A 24,319-nucleotide genomic window follows, 5' to 3' on the forward strand; every position below is an offset into this window, starting at 1 on the left:
TAAAGTCAAAGCATGGTTGTGTGGACTGGTAAATTTATTCAGTGGTAAAGTTAATAACTGGCATTTTAATCCAGACACAGATTCACACACATGAAGTAGTAAACTGCTATCTCCATCCTGGATAAAATTGCCAGGAAATCCATGGACTGCAAAAATGACTTACTATCCCCTCCAGGGTATGGTAGAGGAAGAGCTGTTACCAGTCACATGGTCACACAGTGGTGTTTCACTAACTTTTTTTTTTTTTCTGAGGGAATTAAAGTGTTGTGAATGTCTGTGGCACAGAGCCACAGGAGGGAGAATGCTCCCTGCAGCGGAGCTGGGGATAATAGGATCATCACATTGTTACAAACAGCCAGGAAGAAAATTAACATCCTCTCTGGTTTGTCTTTCAAGCCCAGGAAGCTCAAAGCTGGAGCAAAATGTGGTGTCTTGCCATACCATGTAGTCTCAAAGCTGAATACTTCCAAGCCCACCAGCTTCACTGATCAGACATAATTCCTTTTTATTAAAATATAAAATGCCTTATTAAAGCAAATTAAGAGCTAGATGGTTCCCCTGTGCAGCTACTTAAAAACAGTGGATGCCCAAAGAGTTTGTCCTATACTCCACAGTCACAGCTCCACTTTTGCTTTATTTAAACACAAGGAACCACTGTGGTACCTTCCTCCCAAAAAACTTGTGCTTTCAAATGCTGTTAAACAAATTTGGATAGCTTTAGTAAAATATCCTGTAAACCTGCTTGATTGACTTCTCCTCTGCAGCCAGATCTGTTGGCAGATTCCAGAGTGCTAACAGCTCACAGCAGGTCCACGTGATGTCCTGAAACTGGGTCCACGTGCTACTCTGAGGCTACAGGGCCCAAAGCCCTGCAAAGAGTCTACATTTCTTTTTCCTTAGGTTGATTGATTTATTTATGTATTTATCCCCACCAGAATTCATCCAAAACCCAATATTGTTGTGTTTCCCGCCCCCCCCCCCCCCCAAAAAAAAACCCATCTGTAGTTTATAATCTTCCTGGCCCATTTATGTTTGAAAAGCACAAAGCTTGGGAGGTCTGGGCTGTAATCCAGGCAGTAGGGTCCACTGGCTTTCATTGGATTGTCCCCTATGAGCCACATCCCATATTTTACACATATCCTGAAACCACACCAACCATGTAAAACAGGCAGTTTGAATGCATCATAGCCAGAGAGGGATAAAAGAGATGCTCCCCGGGTGGTATACAAGGCGTAGGAAATGCTTCTCTGGGGACTAATGTACGCCCTGAGACATACACCTGCTCCTCTTTCAGACTGAAACGGCAGGTTGCAAGACAAGTAAGTAAGGGTACACGTTCATCAAATGAGATACAGGGAGATTCAGAGCCAAAATAAGGAATTTATGTGAAGGACAAAACCAAACCCTTGGAGCTAAGCGGTGTGTTTGATAGCAAACACAGATATTAGACGTTTACTGCTACATTTAAGCAGGTCCAAACAAAGCAGCTTACACTTTTATCACATCTGAATTTCCCAAAGGCCATGTTCTGGCAGAACTAAATTCAAAAGGGAGCAACTGAAAAGCAGAATTTAATATTTTTTTCTTCAGGGAAAGGTTAGAAAAGAGAAAAAAAAAAAAAAAGGATACCGAAATAAAACAGCAAAGTGTTCAGTAAATAGCTACAACTCACCTGATAATGGTATTTCAATAGCTGCTGCCAAACTCAATACAGAGAAAAATAGGCATATGGTGATCCCTTTTGTGCTTAATAGCATCTCCATCACTCTTCTCTAAACAAGGAGTCCAAACAGAAGGAGAGATACCTTATGCTTCCTCTCACTGTCACTTCCAATCAGATGTAAGGATGTGAAATTGAAAGTCTAGCAAGAAAAAGAAACGGCTGTATTAGCTTGTAATATTAACTTGGCTCTAACAAGGTTCCTAAATTAAAGCAATGCTTCAGGATTTGCAGCTAAATTGCAAATTGCACTAAGTGGTACAACTTCCTCTCCTCTCTCCCTACCTCCTGGCTTCAGGAAGGTCTATTAAATTTCTAACAAAAAAATACATGCACAAAACTACAAACCCATTATAGCACAGAAGTATAATTATTTTTTGTTTTGCAATTAAAAGTAGGGATGGTTTAAAAGATAGTATATTTGTAATCATTCCGGTTCATAAATTTTTGTAATGAGAGTTGTGTAAGTTGGAAAGTAATGTAACAAATCTAATGAGAGAAATTTGGTACACTAATGACCTTGTTCATAAATCTCATGTGTCTTTTATCTTTCGTTTATGTTTTAAAAAGAACAAATCTAGTTTAGTTCATTAATAAGGGCCAGAACATGAAACATTTGCTTTTCCTCCATAATCCCAGAACTACTATACATAGGTTTTACACAATCCACTATATATCTCCTTAGGTTCTGCATTACAAGGCAAAAATGTCAGGTGGCTGCCAAAAGGAGACATATTCAGCTCTAATGAGCATTTAAGTGTAATTCGCAGAGAAGTAAAGGAGAGAGAATTCTACAAGCATGGGTGTATGGAGGATTTCAGTCTTCAGCGTAATTTACAATATCTCAGTGAAATATTAACCAGTTAAGGTACGTTTTGTACCTGTGTATCTTCTAACACATAGCACTTATGGGACATCAGTCTCAAGAGAATTTAGACCTCAGTTGTCAAGATAATTTTGCAAGAGCAATTTTCAAGACAAAGCTACTATGATGGAGGTGAGGACCCAACCCACCAGCAGCCCAGCCCTGCATGGCAGAGCGAGCTCCGAATCAAGCCGCCGACTTCACAAGCTGGGCCGTACAACCACAGCAACGCATTTCCAGACTAAGCCTGGCTCACACACAGCTCTTGTATCTTTGCACTCACCACCCGGTTAATCCAGGGATCAGAAAAGCAATCCCGGGATCACGGAGAGCAGTTGGCGTGCAGGAGCAGGCAGGAGGTGGGAGGTGGGCAGTGTGCTGGGGATGCTGGCCCTGGCCCAGCACAGCTGGCTGCAGCTGAAGCAGACACAGTGCCCAGCCACGCAGCCAGCACATGCCAGTCCATGACACTTTGGTCCTGAAGGCTGATTTGCCAGACCTCTACAAGACACAGGCATGAAGCAGAGATTTCCCTTTTACCCAACACACACCCTCTTGCATCAGCTGACAGAGAGGAGCAACAGGTTGTGCTGTGGCCCTTTCTCCAGAGGCATTAGCAGAATCGTTTCTGTTCACTCGTCACCAGTTCATGAAAACTTTTGGGAAGTTAACATCTTTGATACCAGAATCCCTGGGTGAATATTGAAATTGGCCAACAAGGGGACAAGAGACAGACACTATAATCACATAAGCCTCATTTGTTTAGAAATGAGGCTAAAAAACAGATGTCTTATAAGTATCTTAGGCACTGAGTGTTCACTGATGGAAGAAGCTGACTAATCTGCTTAATGCCTGTCTCCACAGTGGGGGATGGCGCAGAAGGGCACTGCAGGGGACAGAGACTCACTGGTTGAGCTGCCACCCCCAGGTTGTGCCTGGGTGCAAATCAGGCAGAATCAGGCAACACCAGTAAGTCTTGTTTTGTGGCCGTCGATATTTCCCTCAGTTTGATTTCTCCTAGTGCTAAACTGTGAGAAATAGACCTTTCCAAACCTCAGTCCAATAAAATCTGGGCTGTATCACAGTGTTGGGGGTGTATGCACGACCCCCAGCTTGCAGCTACCTGATGGCTGCACAACTTCTGTCACCGCAGGACTGGGCTCTCCTACCCTGCCTAACTTGCTCCCAGCAGATGCTCAGTTCCAGATCTATTTATGTCATCAATGTCAAAAAAGATGCTCTGACAGCAAACCCCCTAACTCCGCAATTGCAATCTAGGCCTACAAAAATTTGACCAGTGTTGCTGCTTGCAGATGGCACATTAGTGGTAGTGAAGTCCTCTTCCCCTCCCATCTGCTGACAGCTCTGGGGACCAGGGCATCCCGTGTCAGGATGCCAACCAGAGGAAGGGGAGCTAAGATTACAGGAGGTGTGCAGCTTGCTAAGGTCGCAGACTGAGGAGTAGGAAGTTTCTTCTTATATGAGTGTTACAAAGCATTGTATAGCTTCAGATTAAATTCAAGAAAAAAGAAACAAACAACAGAAAACCAGCTTAATTCCTTAATCAAACCCATTAGCTCGTAATTTATTTTTTTCTTTCTTTTTTCAATGAAGCGACATAGAGAAAAGAAGAAATATACTAAATAAAAAGGATATCCTTTATCATGTGGTACAGCACAACTTGCCTCTGCAGGCTGCTGTAATTAGTCAGTCTGTCTAGCGCCTCGCTCTTTTTCCCCATGTTGAATACTAATGCAGGGGGCCGACAGCACCAGCATTTAGAAGCAGCGAGTTCTTCAGGACCAGTGGTGCTGGACTTGTGCACAGCGATCGGATACTTCCAAAGGCCACTTGGCAATCTCCCTGCAGCTGCATTTAACCTCTGCCATTTTATTCTACGGCAGTTTCCAGGAGGTACAATCCTGGGCTGACATGAATTAGGCAAGAGTATCTTTGCAGAAGTATTTACGTAGTGATAACTATCCAGCAAGATAAGCCTCCTGTTCCTATGTTATATATATTACCCCTAAGGGAGTAGCAAAGGCGTTATCCTGGCTGTGCTGGTTCCCTCAGCAGTTATTATGGAAGGCAGACACTTAATGCACATCTCCCCTGACATACCCCAACTGGTCACTCTTCTGTGCCCTGTTATGGACAGTGACAGTCCTCAGCAGACAGACAGGTCGAGACATACACCCTTCCCGCAAGGAGATCTGTGTCAAGCAATTAACCTTATTTAAGGTAATGTATAGACAGGGCTGGCAAACGTTAGGCATTTTGTATGGCTGTCATGTGTTTTGCTGTCCTACCAAGCCTCAGGCCCACAGCTCAGCTGAAACTGCAGACATCCTGATTAAATCACTGACCTTCCCTCTCATCGCCAGCACTCAAACAACCCCAAGCCCCTTCCTAAATGAGCAATATCAGATGTCCTTCAGATACCCCATCCATCCCAGCTTTAAATGCAGTTTCACACCCAAACTTCGGGCAGCACAATATTTCACTCCCATGATGATTAAACTCCAAACCAAAATTCCTCATCTTGTGCCAGTTTCCAGTAAATGAACAATTTAACTGTTTAAATAATTTGGAGAAATAAATGAGGCAGCTGTGCAAGCACTTGATGGCTGCAGGCAGGTTTTGGTCTCACTGGTCCCAAAGCACAACACTCTCCTGGGGTCTAGTAAGTGCCAGAGAGCAACAGGCAGAATCTTGACCTTGGTAAAAAACATCATTCCTGCTCTCCAAGCCAGTGCTGGATCAGGCACAGGGCTTGCTGTGGACCCCTGCTTTTTTCCCAGGAATTCCACATCCTCCTTCGTTCTCACAAGGAGTCAGCAGCAGCATCCCTTGCACTGAGGAGCAGGGCAAAAGATTATCGAAGAAAACCTTTCCTCTGCACAATGAATGAGCACGAACACTATGACAAATGTTACATTTACAATTCCTTCTCTTCCTTCTTCTTTTTCCCCCCTCTTTGTGTTTGCTTTTCTCTGCCTCAGGCTTAACTCAAGTAATTTGAATTCACTGCAAATACTTATCTGTAGTTCCTTACCTGCAATTCATTATTTACTGTGCTATTCAGTTAATAGTAAATACCGATTGCTCTAAGGACAGCTCATTTGTTTGTTTAATGAGCTGCCTTTAACTTACAGTGAGCAAATCTTTCAAAATACCAGTATTTCTAAGGAGTAATGCAGGTCCAGATTCTTTTATTGTACACCATTGCTTCCAGAAGTGTGCAATAAAAATATTGGACAACTAAACAAGAAAAAAAAATCCATTTATCTCATCAACCTAGTGAACAATTTTCCCTACATGTAATTACTACATTAAAATTTCTCATAAATAGTAGCAGGATGACAGCCAAAATTCTCAGATTACTGGTCTACTGCTTCCAAGAGAAATTACATTGCACTACTAAATACGGCATTGATCTCAGCTATTTGGTTCCCTCTTAAAATACATAAGATTTTGTCCTTGTTTAAGTCTTGTACAGCACAAATATTCATGAAAATACAGGATTCCCACAGCTTAATTTCTGGGCTGACCTTTTCATTAGTTAGATTTAATTTCTCAGTGACATACATGTTACAGGATTGTTAAATAAAAGCCATTGGTAATTAGAAACTACAGCCTTCGGGGTGGCCCCCATTACAGAATAACAGAACGAAACTCTGGAAACAATTTGCTTCCTGGTATGAGAAATAAAAATTTGGTTGTTTAATTGTACCATATGTCACAATTAAGTGATTATATAGCCCGGAGCTTAATTAAGTACTCTTACTCTTTCTCAATTACAATCACAGAAGAAAAAAACCCAACAATACCAAAAACAAACAGACACAGTCACAATGTCCCCCACCCCAAAACAGCAGCGGTCCCTGCCCAGCACATCGTGTCTGCCTGTGTCCTGGTGAGCCCCAGGCAGCACTGTCAGTACTCATCTTGGTGAGCACCGATGCTCCGGAACTGATGCGTCTGTCTCCATCCCTCCACAGCTCACAGCCCAAGGTCAGTCTGGACCTGGCGGCTGGGGGCCCAGCTCCCACTCACACAGAATTAGAATGATAGGATAATTTTGGTTGGAAAAGATCTTTAAGATCATCGTGTCCAACTGTTAACATAACACTGCCAAGTCCGCCTCTAAACCATGTCCCTAAGAACCTCACGAAGGGAAGCTTCCTGAAGCCTTATCACCTTTGAAGGCCTCTTTGGTGAGGCTGGTGGTGTCAAACCCAGAGAAAGTGAGACTCAATCAAAGATCATAACAAGCGGCCTTGGATACTAAGGGATTTTAGAGTGGATGGCAGCAGGGATGCTCCACCTGCCTGTTGCCACGCTTGCTACTCCAAGCTGCAAGCCCTGGTTTGGGGACACCACAGGTGACACCTATAATGACAAGGACTTCTAATCAGAAAATGTTCCTCTGAACTCCAATGAGCCTCCATGCCCGTTTCTCCCTTCTGCTGCAGAGCCTTCCACCAAACAAGTGACAAAAAGTCATGAGGCAAGGAAATATGATTAGTGTGGGACAAAGCGGTTCACCAGCAGCTCCCAGAACAGCAGCCACAGTCCCCTGGGACACAGGAATAGCCCCGAGGAGCACACAGGATGAATCACCTCTGTGTTTTTCCATGCCACAAGTACCTCCCTACTTCACTAATTAGATAAGAAAGATTGAGATTTATGCTAGTGGAACCTGAAATGTAATGCAACAGCTACACTATTTACGCAGTTACATTTTTTTCCCCTTAAAAAAATACCCACATGCAGAGTCACCCATGCGTTTGGAAAAGATGAGAAAGAATATTCATAAGGACCCATCGTTTTACTTCAGGTGTCAATGTTATACATAGCGTTTCCCCTAAAAGCTTTTTGACATGCCAGTGTTAGTACCAGGGAGAAGATAACCTTCACTTGCCTCTGTCCCAATCACTTATTTTTGGATGTTGTCAGTTCTCAGAAAAGCAGCCCATGATGCATATGCTGGAGGTGATTAAAATAATCATTCAAATCAGAATGACATTCTTCCTTCCGTGGTAAAATATTTCCAAATCGACTGTAGCACATAAGCATGAATATATATTTTTTTTAGATCCAGTTCCTCTCTCAGGAGGTTAGTGAGAGAAGACTATGTATTATTTATCTTCCCAAGGACTTTATAAACATTATTGAACAGCTCACGTAAAGTAAAAGTTTTCAGTGCAGCTAAACAACTTCAACAAAATTTACACATTTGAAATATTATTGCAACTATTATGCCTTCTCAATTTTGTAATCCATCAGTCTTTCAGTTCCTTAAACCACAAAAAACCCTCTAAAACTGTGAAAAAATGAATATAAATAATAAAGAAATATGTACACAAGGCTGTGAAATGTTTTACTGCAGTACAAACAGCAGTAAAATATTCAGTTCAATAAACAGTATGAGAATTAATTTCCCTGGGACAAAGTTTTAAGAAACAAGTAGGAATTTTGGGAGCCCAGCTTGCCAGGTCCTGGTTTTCTGGGAGAGAAATCAGACATCAGCCAGGCAGGGCACCACCAGACACGGCAGGGTGACAGCGGGTGTCTGTCCCCGAACTGTTGGTCTGCGATCACCTGAATATGACTGATGTCTGTTTGACTGTTTGTGTAGATTTTGTGGAAACTCAATTTATGCCGCTTTTGTCTGAGATCTACCCTGACCTGAGTGGGAGTTGGAAAGGTGTATGAGCATCTGGCCAGCCCCAGGAGCCGGCACTATTAATCCATTTTTGCAAATACTCTCTGTCTACCCCCAGTTGTTCCCAAGAAAATCCTAAAATGCAATCCCACTGAAACCTCAGTAGATCACACTCTGTGCTTGCAAACCATTTAAAATCTAGCAATAAATGGTTAATGATTTGTCTTGGTCATCATGCTGTAATACTGAGTCACAGAGTACAAGGACCATATTTCTTGAAGCCTTGCATGTCTTTTATGCACACACGATGACGGAAAACTAAAGAAATGTGGTTTCTAATCAGTACAAATGATCCGCTTGTTGTAGCTGTCTGCTGACATTTGCCAATGTGAAGCCGCCTTCCCAGGATCTAGAGGTACTTGCTGCCAAAGAATATGAGACCTTCAGATTTTCATGAAAAAATAAATGGATTCCCTATTGTTATTTCACCAATATGATTCTAGATTATATATTTTTAAAAAAAAAAAAAAAAAAATTTTTTTACTTTTTTTTTCTTTATGTCTTCCAATATGCTCCGTTGGATGGCTCCTTTCAAGTCAGCAACAGTTTGGTTTTTAAAAACAGTGTGGAATTGAGCAATGTTTCTAGCCACACACGATATTTAAACTTAATAGATAATTTTTCAGTACCCATTCTAGTCTATCTGCTCAACCCATCTCATGTTAACTGGACTTGACTTAACCCAGCAAAGGATCATTTATAAAATTTAAGTCAAGCAATCTTAAATAAAACTCCCCACTTTTGCATTTGTTTCTTGTGAAAACTTGTGTGAGCAAGCTTCAGAGCTGGGATGAGCTGGAACATTTGATAAAACCATCAACTTAATACAAATTACACAACTGCTGAAAACAAAGTTCAGTTTTGCACCTGTGGATATTCATGATGGAAACCTACTCAAAATGTAGCAGCCCTGCAAAGACAGTCAGGACACCAGGTTTGCAGGCCTATCAGATCAGCTCTGCTGCAAGCTCAGAATGCTGCTGAGCAGCATTTGTAATAAAGACTCTAAAGAAAATCCCGCACGGAAATCAATACCTGGTTTAGGGTTTTCATAGCCAAAGAAATAAATGTTAACTGTGAACAGTACATTGTTTATGATGAATACGTCATTAAACTTTAGTTATAACATTATTCATACAGCAATAACAAGTAAACTGAGACAACCATTGATGTGGTTATTCCCACCATTAGAAGCACATAAACCTGAATACCCTGCAGCCAAATTCCAGCATTATGGATGTTCTTAAATATGTGAGTGAATACAAGCATTTGTATTGATTTAAAGAGAATAACAGTGCTTAACAACAAACAGGACACCAGGTCACACCAAAGTCGCCCTGGCTCAGCCCTTCGGACAGCGCAGGTGCAGACAAGCAGAAGAGGGAGGGCAGCACGTTCCTCTCCTGGTATATACATCCTCCCTACCTCCTATAGCTGCTTGTGGGCTTTCTGAGCCAGACACTGCATCTAACCTTTTGTTCATAACAGTTACCAACAAGCCTTTCTTCTACAAATTTAAGTACCTTTTGCTTTTTTGTTAATTGACAACATACTTTGACCTCCATCACCTGAGACAATGAGTCTCTCAATACATAGTGTTAAACTTGCTGCTTAATAGTATCACTTGCTCTTCCCGACCCTCTATGGGTCATCCTCTCCGCATCACTTGTGCAATTCCCTGTATCCCCCCTTGCAATCCTGTTACCAAACTGAATCCCACCAGAGTACCAGCTTAACCAGGGCACACAGATGTGGTGGGGTAACATAGCTGCTCAGTTTGGTCTCAGGTCCTGCTTCTCTGGCCATTCTCACTGTATGAAAAATTGTTCCTTCCCCAGTTCACTTTTGAATTAGGTCAACTGGGTAGCAACTCTGAGAAGTGGGAGCACTGGGCCATGACAGCAGCTCCTCTAACAGATGAATTTAGGTCTGTAGACACAGCTTTTTCTTAATAGGAACCAGTCCATACCTTCACGTTTCTCTTCTTGTAGTTCTACTGTGGTAGCAACCTTGCTTTCAGGAGAAAAATTGGGTTCAAGATAGTGTACTTGAGCTGTATATACCACATCTTGCATCACAAATTGTTTGTGTAAATGTTTTGCAGACTTTCAAGAAACATACAATTACTTAATTACCAGGTTTCTAAGGTATCTAAAGTTAAAGTTGAATTAAAAATACCATGATGGCATTTTAGATTATATTTCTTCACTGCAATACCAAGCGTACTTTGGATAGTACTTGTACAAGTTACCACAAAATAAGGTTCCTGGCTTTATATATATGCATGTTTATGGATGCAAGAGCAGTTTAATCCCCCCGTGTGTCTCTCTTGTATCTCCTTTTCTTAAATGTATGGCCACACATTCATTCATTTTTTGTTAACCAAAGAAATCAGATAAATTATTCCAGCAGAAGGAGTAACGCTGTAGCAGAGGAATATTGAGAGCATGGCTTTTTCACAGACCTACAAATATGCAAGGATGATCATTCCTCCTTGCTGGTAACAAAACAGCACAGAATTAAGCTTTGCAGATACATCTGAAAGCACACTAGCTGGTTAAAAATTAAACTATTGTCTGAGGCTTTTGCCACTATATATTTCCTTGAGATATTACATCTCCTAAATGAGCTTACCACATTTCTGGCTGAAACTAGTTTTATATTAATTGAAATTTTCATCAGTGATTAGCATTTCAGCTCATAGGTCAAGCATGAAGCATAAAATACAGTACAATAGCAACTCGGAATGATGGCATGTCAGCCATGCACAAAGGAAATAAAAGCAGGTTGCATTCTGTTTTCAGACGAGACCACTAATGACAGCCTCCTCCAATAGAGACAATGAAAATTTTCCTGAATTTCAAAATTAATTTTGTGGCAGAGGCACTTTCTTCTTTCGTATACTCATTCCCTCTTTCAAAGCACAAAATAATCACAAAATCATGAGCTTTCTCATGTTGGTAACAACAAACAAATGTGTTCTAGTAAATTAACACCTCTTAGGAGAAGTCCTGCCTCACCTTGAAAACCTCTCTTAAAATGCAGCTCATGCCACAGTTAGTTTTAGCCATTCCAGCTCCTGCTTGGCAGCATGTTGTTCAGCAGCCACAAAGCCAGGCAGAGCCCTATTGAATTGGAAATGTGGGCAGGGGATCTGGCAGGCAGAGCTCCTTGCAGGCCTGGAGTCTAATGAGTTTGTTCATTCAGCTTAAAGCTCTGCGAAAACACCATATTCCCCTCCCAAATGCATACGCATGGGCTCCTGGGGCATCTGCCACAGGAGACACACTGCACTCCATCAGGTGGTAAAGGGGGAAAAATTTACAGCACCCAGCACCTAATGGGCTCCAGTCAAGAGCATGGTGTGCGTGTGGTGCAGGAACAATCCCTGTGAAAGGAAAATTGTCTGACAACCACAGAAACCACTGCAGAGCAATGAGGGTTCCACTTTGTGTTAGGGATTTTCACAGCACGGGTTTGTGTTTACTTTAGAGTTCCTTGTGCTGGTAGCAAGGTGACAATATGACAGAGGGAAAGAATTTTTTTAAAAAAAGTATTTAATTCCAAACAAATTACCTCTGTAAACAGGAGAGAATAGCTATTATTTCCACTTGATCCATTAGGGATCAATTTTCCTGATGTATCCCAGAGAGATAAGCTCATTTACAATGTACAACACTGGTGAATATTGTCAAATATTAAAAAAACACCAAGACAAAACAACAAAAACAACAACAACAAAAAATCCCACAAACAAACAAAACCCGAAACAAACAAAAAAAACCAACCCCTGAATCTGAGCCCACTGCTTTATCCATGCCATGCAAGATGCAGGCTCAGAGAACTACTCTCCCTCGTGGACTCACGAGAGTCTCAGGATGTTCCCACAGCCCCAAGAGGAAAAGTCTGGCAGGCTTCACACATGAAATCTTAAAACCGAAGAAAAACTAACATCAAAACTGAAGTAAATCTCCTTCTATACTGGTGTTATTTTTGTATCTCAGCACAATAAGACTCCAAGACAGTGAAAGTCATTGGGATAATGTGCATTTCTAATTTAAATTGCAGTCAGCGACTCATGACAATGGAGTTTCATGGCAAGCAATCTCATGTGCTTTCTGCCGTCCTCTGATTTCTGCTCTTTCTATGCAATAATAGAGATTAGCTCTTCCAGCTTTGTGGAGGATCTCACAATGCTTGCTTTTCCTGATAAGTCGAGGCCATTAAGCTTCCAACACTTCCCACGTTACCAGAGGTACAAGGGATTACTTTAACAAAAAAAAAAAAAAAAAAAAAAAAAAAAAAAAAGAGAGAAGCAAAGTGTAATGATTTAACCACAGACACTGCATGAAAGCACTTAAGGATACAAGTTAAACACCATCCACTTCACGGCAGGACAAATTCTGAAATCCTGGCATGCTCTGCCTGGACGGGGAGCAACTCCTTCCAAGGCACTGAGTCAAATCTCAGTTTGGGTTTGCTTCTACAGGAGGATTGTCCACAATTACCAGTGGGATTTACAGTCTACCAAAGAAGCAGTACCAGAATTTACTTAGCGTAATAAGTGAAGGATTTGGCCCAGTTTATGCATTAGGAAGTCTAATCACTAGAGCAAACATTGTAGCGTAAGAGGGATGGATATTTCATTCTGATTCTGCATTTCCTACTTTCCTTGTGTTTGCCTTAGACGCTGGAGTCTACAGTAACTTCCTTTTTCCACATGAACAACTTTACAGCTAAAAAATTAACAATAAGCTTAAAGAAAAACACACATGGACAATCCCAGCCCACATATGTGAGATACCATATTCTTTAGGAACTGTTACAATCCCAATAGAGGCATGAGATAAAGTGATGGGACAAGTTTTTGGCTGGGATCTCCAGAGAAAAAAGAGTTTATAATCTTAATGGAAGTGCCCAAGACGTTCTGCTAAGTAGCATAATGCTCAAATTTATCTGGTCATCATTTTGTTTCAATAGCTTGTGTTAATGGCAATGTTTTGCCCCAAGGCTTTCAGGGGAATGGAGTTGTTGATAAGGTGAAGATTTTTTTCTGACCATGGGCAGCAGTTTTCTGCAATTGCTCTGCACTCATGTAGTTTTACCATTGTAAGAGAAAAGCATTGTTCAAAAGGCTCCAGATCCCAATGATTTTTCAGATATAACAGTTGCTTCTCTCCATTAATACCTTTTTTCGGAGCACTGAATCAAAACATCAGTCAACTAAACTGAAGACAGTTAGCTGGCAATATATTGAATATATCTACTGTAGCCGTGAAGGAAAGGGAAAAGACTTCGTAATTCTGTTCTGTTCTCTCTTGAATCCACATTCATCATCCCTTTCACTACCGGCAAGATGCAGAAAAGCTGTTCTCAGTGACTGCATTATTTTCAGGTGATCACACAGAAGATATTTGATTAGCCATGTTACATATACACGTGCTATATTTTAAGGAACAGTTGATCTTTAGAGATACAGCTTGACTCCTACTAGATGCCTGAGCAGAGAACAACAAGGAAGCGAAACACAAAGCATACACACTATCCAGACTGTTTAAAAGCCTTGAAATACATAAAAGTACTCAATTATTTACTAAGTACCAGGAGAAAAGAGTATTGAAGGAAATTGGGCAAAACTAAGTCCATTCTCTCAGCTAGCTGGTGTGAGTTTGATGAAGTATCTCCTGAGACCAAACAGAGTGTGGGTTACAAACAATCTAGAGGTGGTGCCCACCAACTATACAAGTGTGGTCGCATCATTATTGTTCCGTTGTCTTTACTTTTGGTGGTTTGCTTTCCATAGGTATGGTAAAACACGAATCCCTAAACTACACCACCAAATATGAAGTCCTTGTTCCAAAAGCTGCTGGTTCCCAGTGATGTGACTGTACAAACACTGAGCACAAACACACAATATTTTCTCCTACCCTATTTTTGGAAAAATGTGAACTTCAGCTTGCTGGAAATTAAAGAACATTAAATTAGAAGCAAAACAAACATCAGGAGGGGAAAATTCTGCTTGAACCATTAAAATCTGTTAAAGTTACATAAAACTCTAAGGAGAATCCTATTGTTGAATATCAAACACACAGAACCATGGTCTTCATTACCTATTCTGCCCATAACACTATGTTCTTCAGAACAAGCGTGACTTTTGCTCGCCAGTCTGTCTCCCCATGTACTGTGCTAATCAATTACATGTGCATTGGGAAAAAGTGCTCTCCATGTCACGCAAGTTAAAATGATATTATACACTTCGTACAGAGCTTCTATAGTATCACGTGTTGTTCTACCTTTTTCTTTAAAATAAAAAAAAAAAAAAAGGAAAAATTGATAAATACTGTTGGCCATACTGGTTTTTATCTCATTCGAATTGCATCATGTGGATAGATCCACTTCATTGTCCTCTAATCATTGTCTCACAGAAATGATTATGCATCTTAGAAAGACCAACCAGAAAATGGCTAAGAAAACGACAGAGTCAGTTATCAAAAGGACAAGAACGGCACAATACCTTTCATACACTTTACTTTCACATCTCTCTGACTTATGTTCTGCTGCTTCATGCTTCCCTGCAGCCAAAGGTCCCAAAGCATGGGAAAGACCAGCTGCTTGGCCTTACTCCTTACAGTCCTGACCATTTCAAACAGCTCTCCCCAACACACACAAATGCATGGACATCCCACACTCTTCTTGCTTGTCCAAGCCAATTGATGTGTCCATTAGGTTCACTCCCTTGGTGTAAACAGCATCATTTATTATATAGCAGAACTGTATCTGGAAGCTTGATGGACTCCTAAGCATCATCTGAAAAATGTGGCTGTATTATCATAAATATATGTCATGAGAATTCATGCTATTCATTTAACCTGAGGTCCAGGTCACAACATGATGGATCACGAAGGCACAAAGGGAACTTGCAGAGAGCCTGATATTATACGCAGAAAAGTGCCCACAGCTGGGACAGCTCCCTGGCATGAGAGCACAAGGCCAAAAGTGCTGCAGTGGGGAGCCACACACATCTATGATTTAGCCAGTGAATACAAGAACTAATTCTGTACCTACCAAATTCTGTTTTATTCTACATGGCAGAAAAGCCAGTGGGAGCCTTCCTCATTAGACCTTGTACATCCAAACCACAGATAATGGGAGTTGGCAGGTGATGGATTGACTTCCTTGACACTCTCCTCTCTTTGCTTTTTGGAATTAAGTAAAACTTCCAGAGCTTGAAGCATCCTGGTTTTCCAAACAGGCAGAGGAGGAGATAGCAGCTACTAAAGACATTGAAATGTAAAAATGAAAACTACTTCTGCAATCACAACACATGCCCTTTGAGCTTTTCCCTCTACTCTCCTTTTTCTCCCTTTCTTTAGCTAAAGTCATTTAAAAGACAGATCTCTGTTTAAGCAGCTGCTGCATGACTAGTCAGCCCATACAGCTCTTTTAATTAAATATTTGCTGCTGTGTGAGTTTTCTCTCCCCTCCCTTGTGGACAGCGTTTGCTCTTACAAGGATAACAGGTCTGCTGAGCAGCCTATGCCTTCGCCTGCAAGGCCTCCTGCATTCCAAGCCCTCATAATGATAAAGCTCCACAAAAATTAATTTCATGATATGCACCGTGATATTTATTGTCAAGGACAACCATCAACAATAAGGAAAAGAAACAAAAGTTGCTGAGATTTAATAATCATTATTAAATTGTGTCATTTACATAACTAGACTTTAGTAATAACTATGGCATAACTCTTTTATGGCAGAGCACTTCATAAAGTGATTTTTTTTTCCTTCTCTCCCACCAATAACTAAAGAGTAGATCAGGCAAATGATATCACAGCACATACTAAGCAGGTTTGCATAGAGGATGGAAATGGAGATGAGCGAATAAGAGAATTCTTGAGAAATATGGATTTCAAGCAGGTTTCTTAAAAATTTCTCTCTCTTAGAATTTCTTTCTAGTCAGCAGAGCAGTTTCCTGTACATCGCCAGGGCCAGCAATGCCTTCGTGATTCTTCATGGTATTGCCCAGCCTGAATCAGCGAGGTGTTGGGTTTACTCTTCCGTATGTGTTAACAGAATTGTCCACTGTGTTCCTCCCAGCATGTAACCAGAAGAATAGTATTAAGTGCAACTGGGCTGACTAAATACCAGTAAAGTCTTGACCTGCGTGGGGAAAAGCTACTTTCCTATTGATGTCTCCCAAAGCAGATGTGTGTCTTGACTCATCTTTACCTGGTCTAAGCATGACTCAGAGATTCTCACCTATTTCTGTACTGTAAACAACAGAACAAACTTACTGTGAAACAAACCCTAACTGTTAGACCCAGTTTGACACTGGAGACAGAAAGGGTAAAGGAAAAGCAAAGAAACAAACAAAACTCCACGCTTTTCAAGATAAGATGTTTCGACAGTGAGCACAGACATTCACAATACCCCTTCATGCAGAAATGAGAAAGCAGCAATCTGAATGGGCAAGGGGCTGTGGAACCGCACAGAGGAGCACAGGACCTGGAGTGTGAAAAGGAGATGGAGAGAGAAAGGCTTCAGGAAAAAAAAAAAGCCAGAAAGAGAAGTACATGAAGAAATTAGACCAGACACCAACAAGCCTGGTACAGCTATGTGGGACCTCAAAGCAGCTGCCGTTAGACGGAGATGAATTAGTGAACAGATCCTGGGAGAGGATCAAACCAGGAGGGAATGCAGATGAGTGAGGGATCGGTGCTGTGTAGACATAGGCAGGGCGGGGGCTTGGGAGAATTTGTGAGTCTGGAGCAGTAAGTCACTGGGGAAGAAATGAAAGAGAGATTGGGTCTCAAAGCACCGAGCAGGGAACTGGAGATCCCATGATGGCAATGGTGGTCTGTGGGGATGGGAGAGAAAAGCAGCTCACTGAGACAGAGGACAGCAGCAAATTCTTCACTTGACAGAGTATTTCAAACCTGCCTGAACTAGGAGACACAGTGGGAATTTATTTCAAAAAGAAAGACTAATAGCACCAAGCAAATTTTATTTATCTATATATAAATGAGAAATATTAAGACAGACAAGATTGTGCAAACTATTTGGTTGCATCAGTACACTGGCACAAGAGGACTCAGCCCTCTATTCTACAGCAGACTGTATCTTTTGAGCTCCTGACTGACATCACCTTCTCATCTTCTGTTTCTATGGGAAACCTATCAAATTTCAATAATGCACCACATCTCTTCCCTGTCTTTCTAGCTAACAGAAGCAACTACTAAGGCAAAGCAGGGCTGGGGTTGTGACCACCCTCAGTTACCTATCTCAGGAAAACCTTTCCTGGGGGAATTATTAATATGATTTATATGGTTTATAAACAGTTACCAAATAACTGCAATTCTGTGTGTTTCCTGAGAGGAACAGAAAAGAGCAGTATCCCAGGTTCCTCTGCTTTCCTCAGATCCACTTGCCAGTAAACCTGAGTTCACTAGCACTTTCCTGCATGCCCGGCAGGTGAATGCAAACTGGCAACACACATAAATCCTTCAAATCAGGGAGAGCCTGAGAGCGATTATAAAATGTCTCTTACATTTAAGAGTAGCCAGAAAATTTAAAGAAATAAAGAAGAGTGAAATCTCCAGGTAGAATCCCACCTCTAATAGTCTTCACTAAAATCTGAGCACTATCAGGCTGGAAGCACTGAAGTAAAGATAAACAAGTTTCCTCATTTGGAGACAACACTTTCGGCAGCTGCTAACCTGCCCCAGGTAGATGTTAAGTTTCTGTTTCCTAATTTTGTCTGCTTTTATTTTGTAACAGAGTTTCTGATTTTGCAACTTTTGCTTTATTAGGTTGAAAGTAATTTTCATTCTCAACTTGTCTATTATCTAAATGGGCCAACGCGAACTTCCCAGGCATGAGGAGTACCACTTTGATCCTTAAAGAAATCAGTGCTTTCAACAAATGCTTTAAGCCTCTACAATCCAAGACAAGTTTGGGCATCCAAGCTTTTGGGAGTGCCGCTCACTAGCTGCAAGATCAGCTCCAAAGCTGCATGCCAGGAGGAGCCGTCCCAGGAGCTGGTTGTTATCTTTAGCACCACCTCTCCCTCTTGAAAGGGACAACCCATGACTCCAGAAAAACATCCAGACTGGCTCACAGTGCAGTTCTTTTGTTTTTAGACCTAATGGACTGCTGTACAGACAGCATTGGCACTGCAGAAGGTGTCCCAGTGCCAAGCAGGCTGAGCCTAACCCAAATGACAGGTCAGCAGTCTGTAAAATAGCTGAAGGTGAAGCATACACCCTGAAATATTCAGCTCAAACACATGCCTTTACTCTGGGGCTAAGCAGCCTAATTAGCCTCTCAGCAGCAATTTAGCAATAAATAGTCAGGAGGGCAGCTATAAATTTCATCAGAAAGCTGGCACTACCTTTGCTTCAGGCTTCGCAGAGACCAGGAGATGAAATGTAACCTGCAGGGAAGAATGACACTGACCCCATCCCAAAGTCATCCCAGTTTCCCTGGAGGTGACGGAGCCTCCTGCGGGTGCCAGGATCCCATCACGGCTGTCAGCCCACTCATTACCCCCTCAAACAGGACTGCCTGGAAATGTTTCAATAATCCTGAAGCACAAAAAGGCTTAAAATATCTGTCAATCACGCTGCCTCCCCACCGTCCTCCCCGCAGCCCTCGTAGCCTTACTAGGAAGATTGGTATCGAGATCGCTGGTGCTGCCAATGTGCTGCAGAAAATTAAACCCCAGCCGTGGAAACAATAGCTATTACAAAGTGTGTAATCAGCAGGAGACGGGATGAGTGTTTGTAATTCCAAGCCCTAGAAAGCATTTTTAAAATGCCTTTAGTCTCATCTACACTTGGTTAATATTTTGCTGCCTAATAGTTGCATTTTATAGCTAGGCCATAATTTTATTGAGGTACAAACTTCTACAGTATGATGTCAAGCTAAGTACAAACTTCTACTGTATAAAGTCAAGCAATGTGATAAAGTCAAGTAAACATTTGTAGTAATTATATGCCCAAGAGATTTCATAACATCACAGAATTAGGAGGCAGCTCAGTAAATTATATATCACTTGATCTGCAGTTGCTACATCTCCAGCAAAGAATTCAGCTTCATCTGCAGCAACTCTGACATGACAGGTCGGTGAGTGATGCAAACCTGTCAGGTAGTTCTTGTGCACTAATATTAGTTACCACCTTATCTTGTAATGTTTCTTTACAAAGAACTAAAGCGCGATTTTCTTTTACTTTCTTTTAAAGACAAAACACAATCCCAACTAGTAAAAAAAGGTACTTTTCTCACACCTTGTGAATTGCGCTAAAAGCCATTTCCACTTTTGCTTCACTACAGAGCAACCGTTCAAAGGGATTAACTCGATACAGAGGTGATTATAAGTCCTAATACAAAATGGGTGTCTTGAAACATGTAGATGCTACATGGATAAGCCAAGAGGGGAGACGCAGCCTGCCTGCTGAGCAGAGCAGCGTGCCCAGCCAGCGGGAGCAAGGTTCTTGCTGGAGACATATGTTACTAAAGCAGTCAGTCTGGCACAAAGCTCATTAAGCACTCTGACAATCACTTTGATAAAGCATAAGCCAAAAGCTACCGCCTCTCCTGTTGAAAACTTAAGGAACAAGAATGGTTCAGAAGATTTCCAATAAAGAAAATGCAGATTTAAAAAAAATATCTTTTTCTACACTACTTCAGCGATGCCAAGGTCAAAGCGATTACAAGCAATCGACTCGATTAGGTATTTGAGCACAGCAATAAGTTGCCAAAGCAGCTGCTGCCTTTCAGCTCAGAGGTGAGTGCCCTTTAGTGTTTGCTAAAATGATTTCCTGCATATATATTCCTCTCATATGTCAGGCCACTACCCAAAAAGTGCAACACACTTAAAGAACTCACAGATTCATCACCAGCTAATTCTGTTTTCTCAATGGCACAAAAAAAAAGGAGACAATGTTCAGGCATCAACTCCTTTCATATTTGACATCAGTTTTGAGGCAGGCTATTTATTGCCGTATATGTGTCCAAGCGAGGTAGCCTGAGCCAGGGAGCTGTGGGGCTCTGTGCGGATCTTACTCCACTGCAACCCTTCCAGGGGTGAGCTGAGCCCCAGCCTTGACTTTGCACCATCTGACCTCTAAAAACAGGAGCGAAAAGATGGAGACACAGTCAAGGATGTGGACAAGCTGTAACAACAGCGAGCTCCTTTCTGACATAGGAATTTATTATATATATAAATTTGATCTTGCTTCTAATCCCTTTGGTTGCACAAGCAGTGCACTGGAACTGAATCTCTGATCAGAATTTACCTTACCACTCGTGTATTGTTTTGTTTTGGTTTTGGTTTTGTTTTTTATTAAATGACTAATTTATACTCTGCAGACTCTAATATCACAACCATCTGCCAAAAGGTGTACAAACCATCTAAATTGTAACAGAGTCTATTAGTATGTATTAAGTCACATTACAGTTGACATAAACCATTCTTGTACATGAATATGAAAAATGACTATTATATTTAAAACTTTCAACTAATCATGCATCTCTGATTTTCTCACTCTGAGCTTATAATTTAAACCCTTAAATGTTTCATTGCAGCCTCATCAAACCAAGATTTCTGATGGCTGTAGAATCAAGACAGTCTATTACAGCAACAAGAAAAAAAGAAAACAAATAGAAACCTGCTCTTGAAAAGAAAGAAAAATGAAAGAGTAAAAATGAAATTATTTTCCCATCAAAATAAATTTAAAAAAAATAATTAAGAAATACTGTGCACCTACTTCCATCATTGTTTCATATCATATTGGTCATAGTGCAAGTATGATGTATAACATAAATCTCTCCAAAAGGGCTTTGACAAGTGACACACAGAGAACAGACAGATTGGAGGTGACTTCTGAATCAGCCTGTGTCCATAACAGAGCTGATTCTGGTAAAACCTGTCTAGATATCAGACCTGATTCAGTTCACTAGTACAGCTTTGCCTTCTGCAGAGTGCAGGAAACATTTCCTAATTCATATTTCACTCACAGTTCTAGGGCTTTTGCTCAGCACAGCTTATTTAAAACCTGGGACTCAACAGCCTGAAATCTCTGAGCTGCTGAAGCCCAGAGCACGAACACAAAATCCCAACCCTCTGCAGAACCGGTTCCCTCCAGGCCACCAAGTCCTCCAGGCATTTGACATGATTGAAAGCAATATTTCAAGGGATTTGGATACTCTGTTCACATTAATACCATAAGCAATCTATGTGCCCAATCTCTAGAGGTAATTTGAAACCCAGGGCGGGTTTTTGGTTTTCTTTTTTTGGTTTGTGTATTTCTCCCTAAGCACTGAGGAAGCAGATCTACTTACGAAAGCATTTATTAGACTTGCCGAGCTGTCTTTTTCCTGTCCCTGAGTTACATTGTGTGAATGTTAATCGCAGTCATTATACAGTTTATTAAAAGCTGACCTTCATTCCCATACACTCCCTCCCAAAAAAAAAAACCAACCAAACAAAAACAAACCACAAGCAAACAAACAACTCCACACACACACACACAAACAAAACCAAACAAAACCCACAAAAATAAAAACCAAACCACACCTCAGAAGAGAAAAAGAAGAACACAACCCCCAAAACTGGAAGCCATTTGATAAAGAATTATTGCCAGAGATTCATATCCCTCCCCCACTTGGTCACACTCCTCATTTCCAAACACCTCTTCATATAACTGTCTTCAAAATCAATGCTAAAAGAGAGCACAGGGCTCTTCCCCATTACGTAGATGGGAAGCTGAGAGACAGTAGATATTTTGTGAGCGAGTACAGAGCTTGGTAAGGGTACGGAGGTTTCAGGTAGGTTTAATATCTCAAGTTGTCCTCTGTTTTCCCTAGTGTGTGTGTGGGCTCCTGGAGCTCTCCACTGCACCAAATTTGCACATGTAGGTATATGAGCATGAACATATGTAGGTATATATGCGTAAAGGTGAAAAAGAGATGGAGGTGGACAGCAACAAACTCTTTCACCTTCACTTGTTTTCACCAGAAATATTTGATTTCAGCTGTCCAAAGCAGTGAGACAAGAGCACTGTTGAGCATTGCTGCCCACTCTCTTGCAATCAGCAACATTTCTAAGGTAAAGCGACACCACCTAAAACAAGGAAAGCCAGTGTATTTAAGCTGAATGAGCTGCCATAAACACCTCTCGATTCACAGGTCACAGCATGCTCAAACAGGAATACAGCTCTCACAGAAATCACACCTTTTCCTTCAGCATCCCTCTCTAAAAGAAGATTTTCTAGAAGAGTGATGTGCAGGAGAGTTTCTATTCTGTCCAGGTTTGCCTTCTTTGCTCTTCCAGGCTTTCTGTGATTAGCAATGCCTTTTGCAGTATGAGCACAGACCTTTCAAACTGCTTGTCCTGATGGGAGAATATTCCACTGATCTCATCTCAACAGATCCATGGGACACCAGGGATTTTGGTAAAACTTGAAAGAATCAAGTGCATTTCTGTGAAAATCATAACCCATTGAAAGAAAAATATATAATATACACACAAATGAACAGGGAACCTTCCTCAAAGCAATTCTGTAATGATTAGAAATACAGAAACCCTCTGTACGTGATAGTGAGCTCTGAAGAAGAAAAAACATTCAAGTGTTTTTCCACCCCGTGTGCACTGGCAGAGCCACGAGCTGACTGTGGCTCCCCCCGCGCCTCCCCAGCCAGATCCAGCAAGCACTGGAATACAAATCTGAGCGACTCCTGATAAAAACACTTCCACATTTGAATTTTGAAGCACACACAAAAACAGCCTTTGGGGCCCTGAAAGTGCTCTACAACCTTAAAAGCAGGAGAGATAAGCACCTCGACCTCAAAGGAAACGTTCTTTGTTTCTCTCCTTTTTGTAATGTCGACTGTGATAAATCTGTCTCCTGTTTTAATTATCTCAACAAGATCTTCTAGGAGGAACTGCTTCCTAGTTTAGAGCTGCTTCAAAATCTAATGTAGATGATTAGGTAAATGATACAAGTAATTAAAGGATTCTATTAATCTAATTACCATTTAAACCTTATTCTTCATATTATATATCCAAATCTCAGTATCTTAGTCTATACTATTCAACTAATATTTCCAGCATGTAAGCCCATGACAAATTAAAGATAAGAAAAAACACTTATCTTTGTCTGATGCTCACACATCTGCAAGTCTGTAATTTTAGAACAAATTAGCTTGAAGAACAGTCACTTATACTACTACATCACAAGCAATCTGCTGCTCATAGGGTTTAATCCTCCCAAGACAAAGTTTCTTCTAAGACTGACCTGATGTGAAGATTGTCTTAAGTCTAGATGATGGAGCATTAGAGGTCAGAACATTTAAAAAGAAAGTGACTGTGTATTTTGCAAACAATATACAGTTGTGGTGTGAGTTGTAGCAAACGATGTACCCATTAGAGGAGCAAACTACAGTAAAATCCCAGATGACATCGAACAAAGAAAAGCTGGTGCCTCAAAGCAGAAGAATTTGAATGAAAGCAAAAACCTGTGAGGAACCCCTGGATCCTCTCAAGGTGCAAATTTTTATCCTGGCCTTTCTTCCAGGGTCAGTGAATAAAGCACTACCACTGGAATCCAAAATGCTGCCAATAAAATATTGCATTTAGAAAGGTGAAATGGGAAAGGAGATTACAACAACATAAACAAGTTTTTCTAAGGATCTGAAGAACCACCGTGTTTCAAGGCTGAAATATATTCATTGCTATGAATCTATGAGGCTAAAATTACCCGGAAAATTAATGCGTATGTAAGAGTCCAGATTTCTTTACTCTTTATTCCAAGATAATCTTGTGTCATTTGTGCCCTGCTTCCTTTGATGACTTTGTACCTACCAAATTTTCCAAAGTGGTTCTTACATTATTGCATGGAACCAACTCAATCTGCCATTTTCTACCCAGGCCACTTTGGTTCACCTAGGCTAACTTTACACCCAGTTTAATACAAAGCTTTTTAGCTCTTTCCTCAAGCTCCCTGAC

The 24,319-nt window shown here is 41.1% G+C and overlaps 1 protein-coding gene across 2 annotated transcripts in view; it reads right to left on the reverse strand.

The window, feature by feature from the left end:
* Positions 1-24,319, reverse strand: part of CHL1 (cell adhesion molecule L1 like) — a 133,798-nt gene that overhangs the window by 52,621 nt on the left and 56,858 nt on the right. For both annotated transcript variants that reach the window (XM_065642900.1, XM_065642901.1), the window contains exon 2: positions 1,673-1,862. In XM_065642900.1, coding sequence (XP_065498972.1) covers positions 1,673-1,763 — 91 coding nt within the window. In that variant the 5' untranslated portion in view covers positions 1,764-1,862. The remainder of the gene's footprint in view (positions 1-1,672; positions 1,863-24,319) is intronic.

The sequence above is a fragment of the Caloenas nicobarica genome, chromosome 11, assembly GCF_036013445.1.
Source record: "Caloenas nicobarica isolate bCalNic1 chromosome 11, bCalNic1.hap1, whole genome shotgun sequence".
Taxonomy (NCBI): Eukaryota; Metazoa; Chordata; class Aves; order Columbiformes; family Columbidae; genus Caloenas; species Caloenas nicobarica.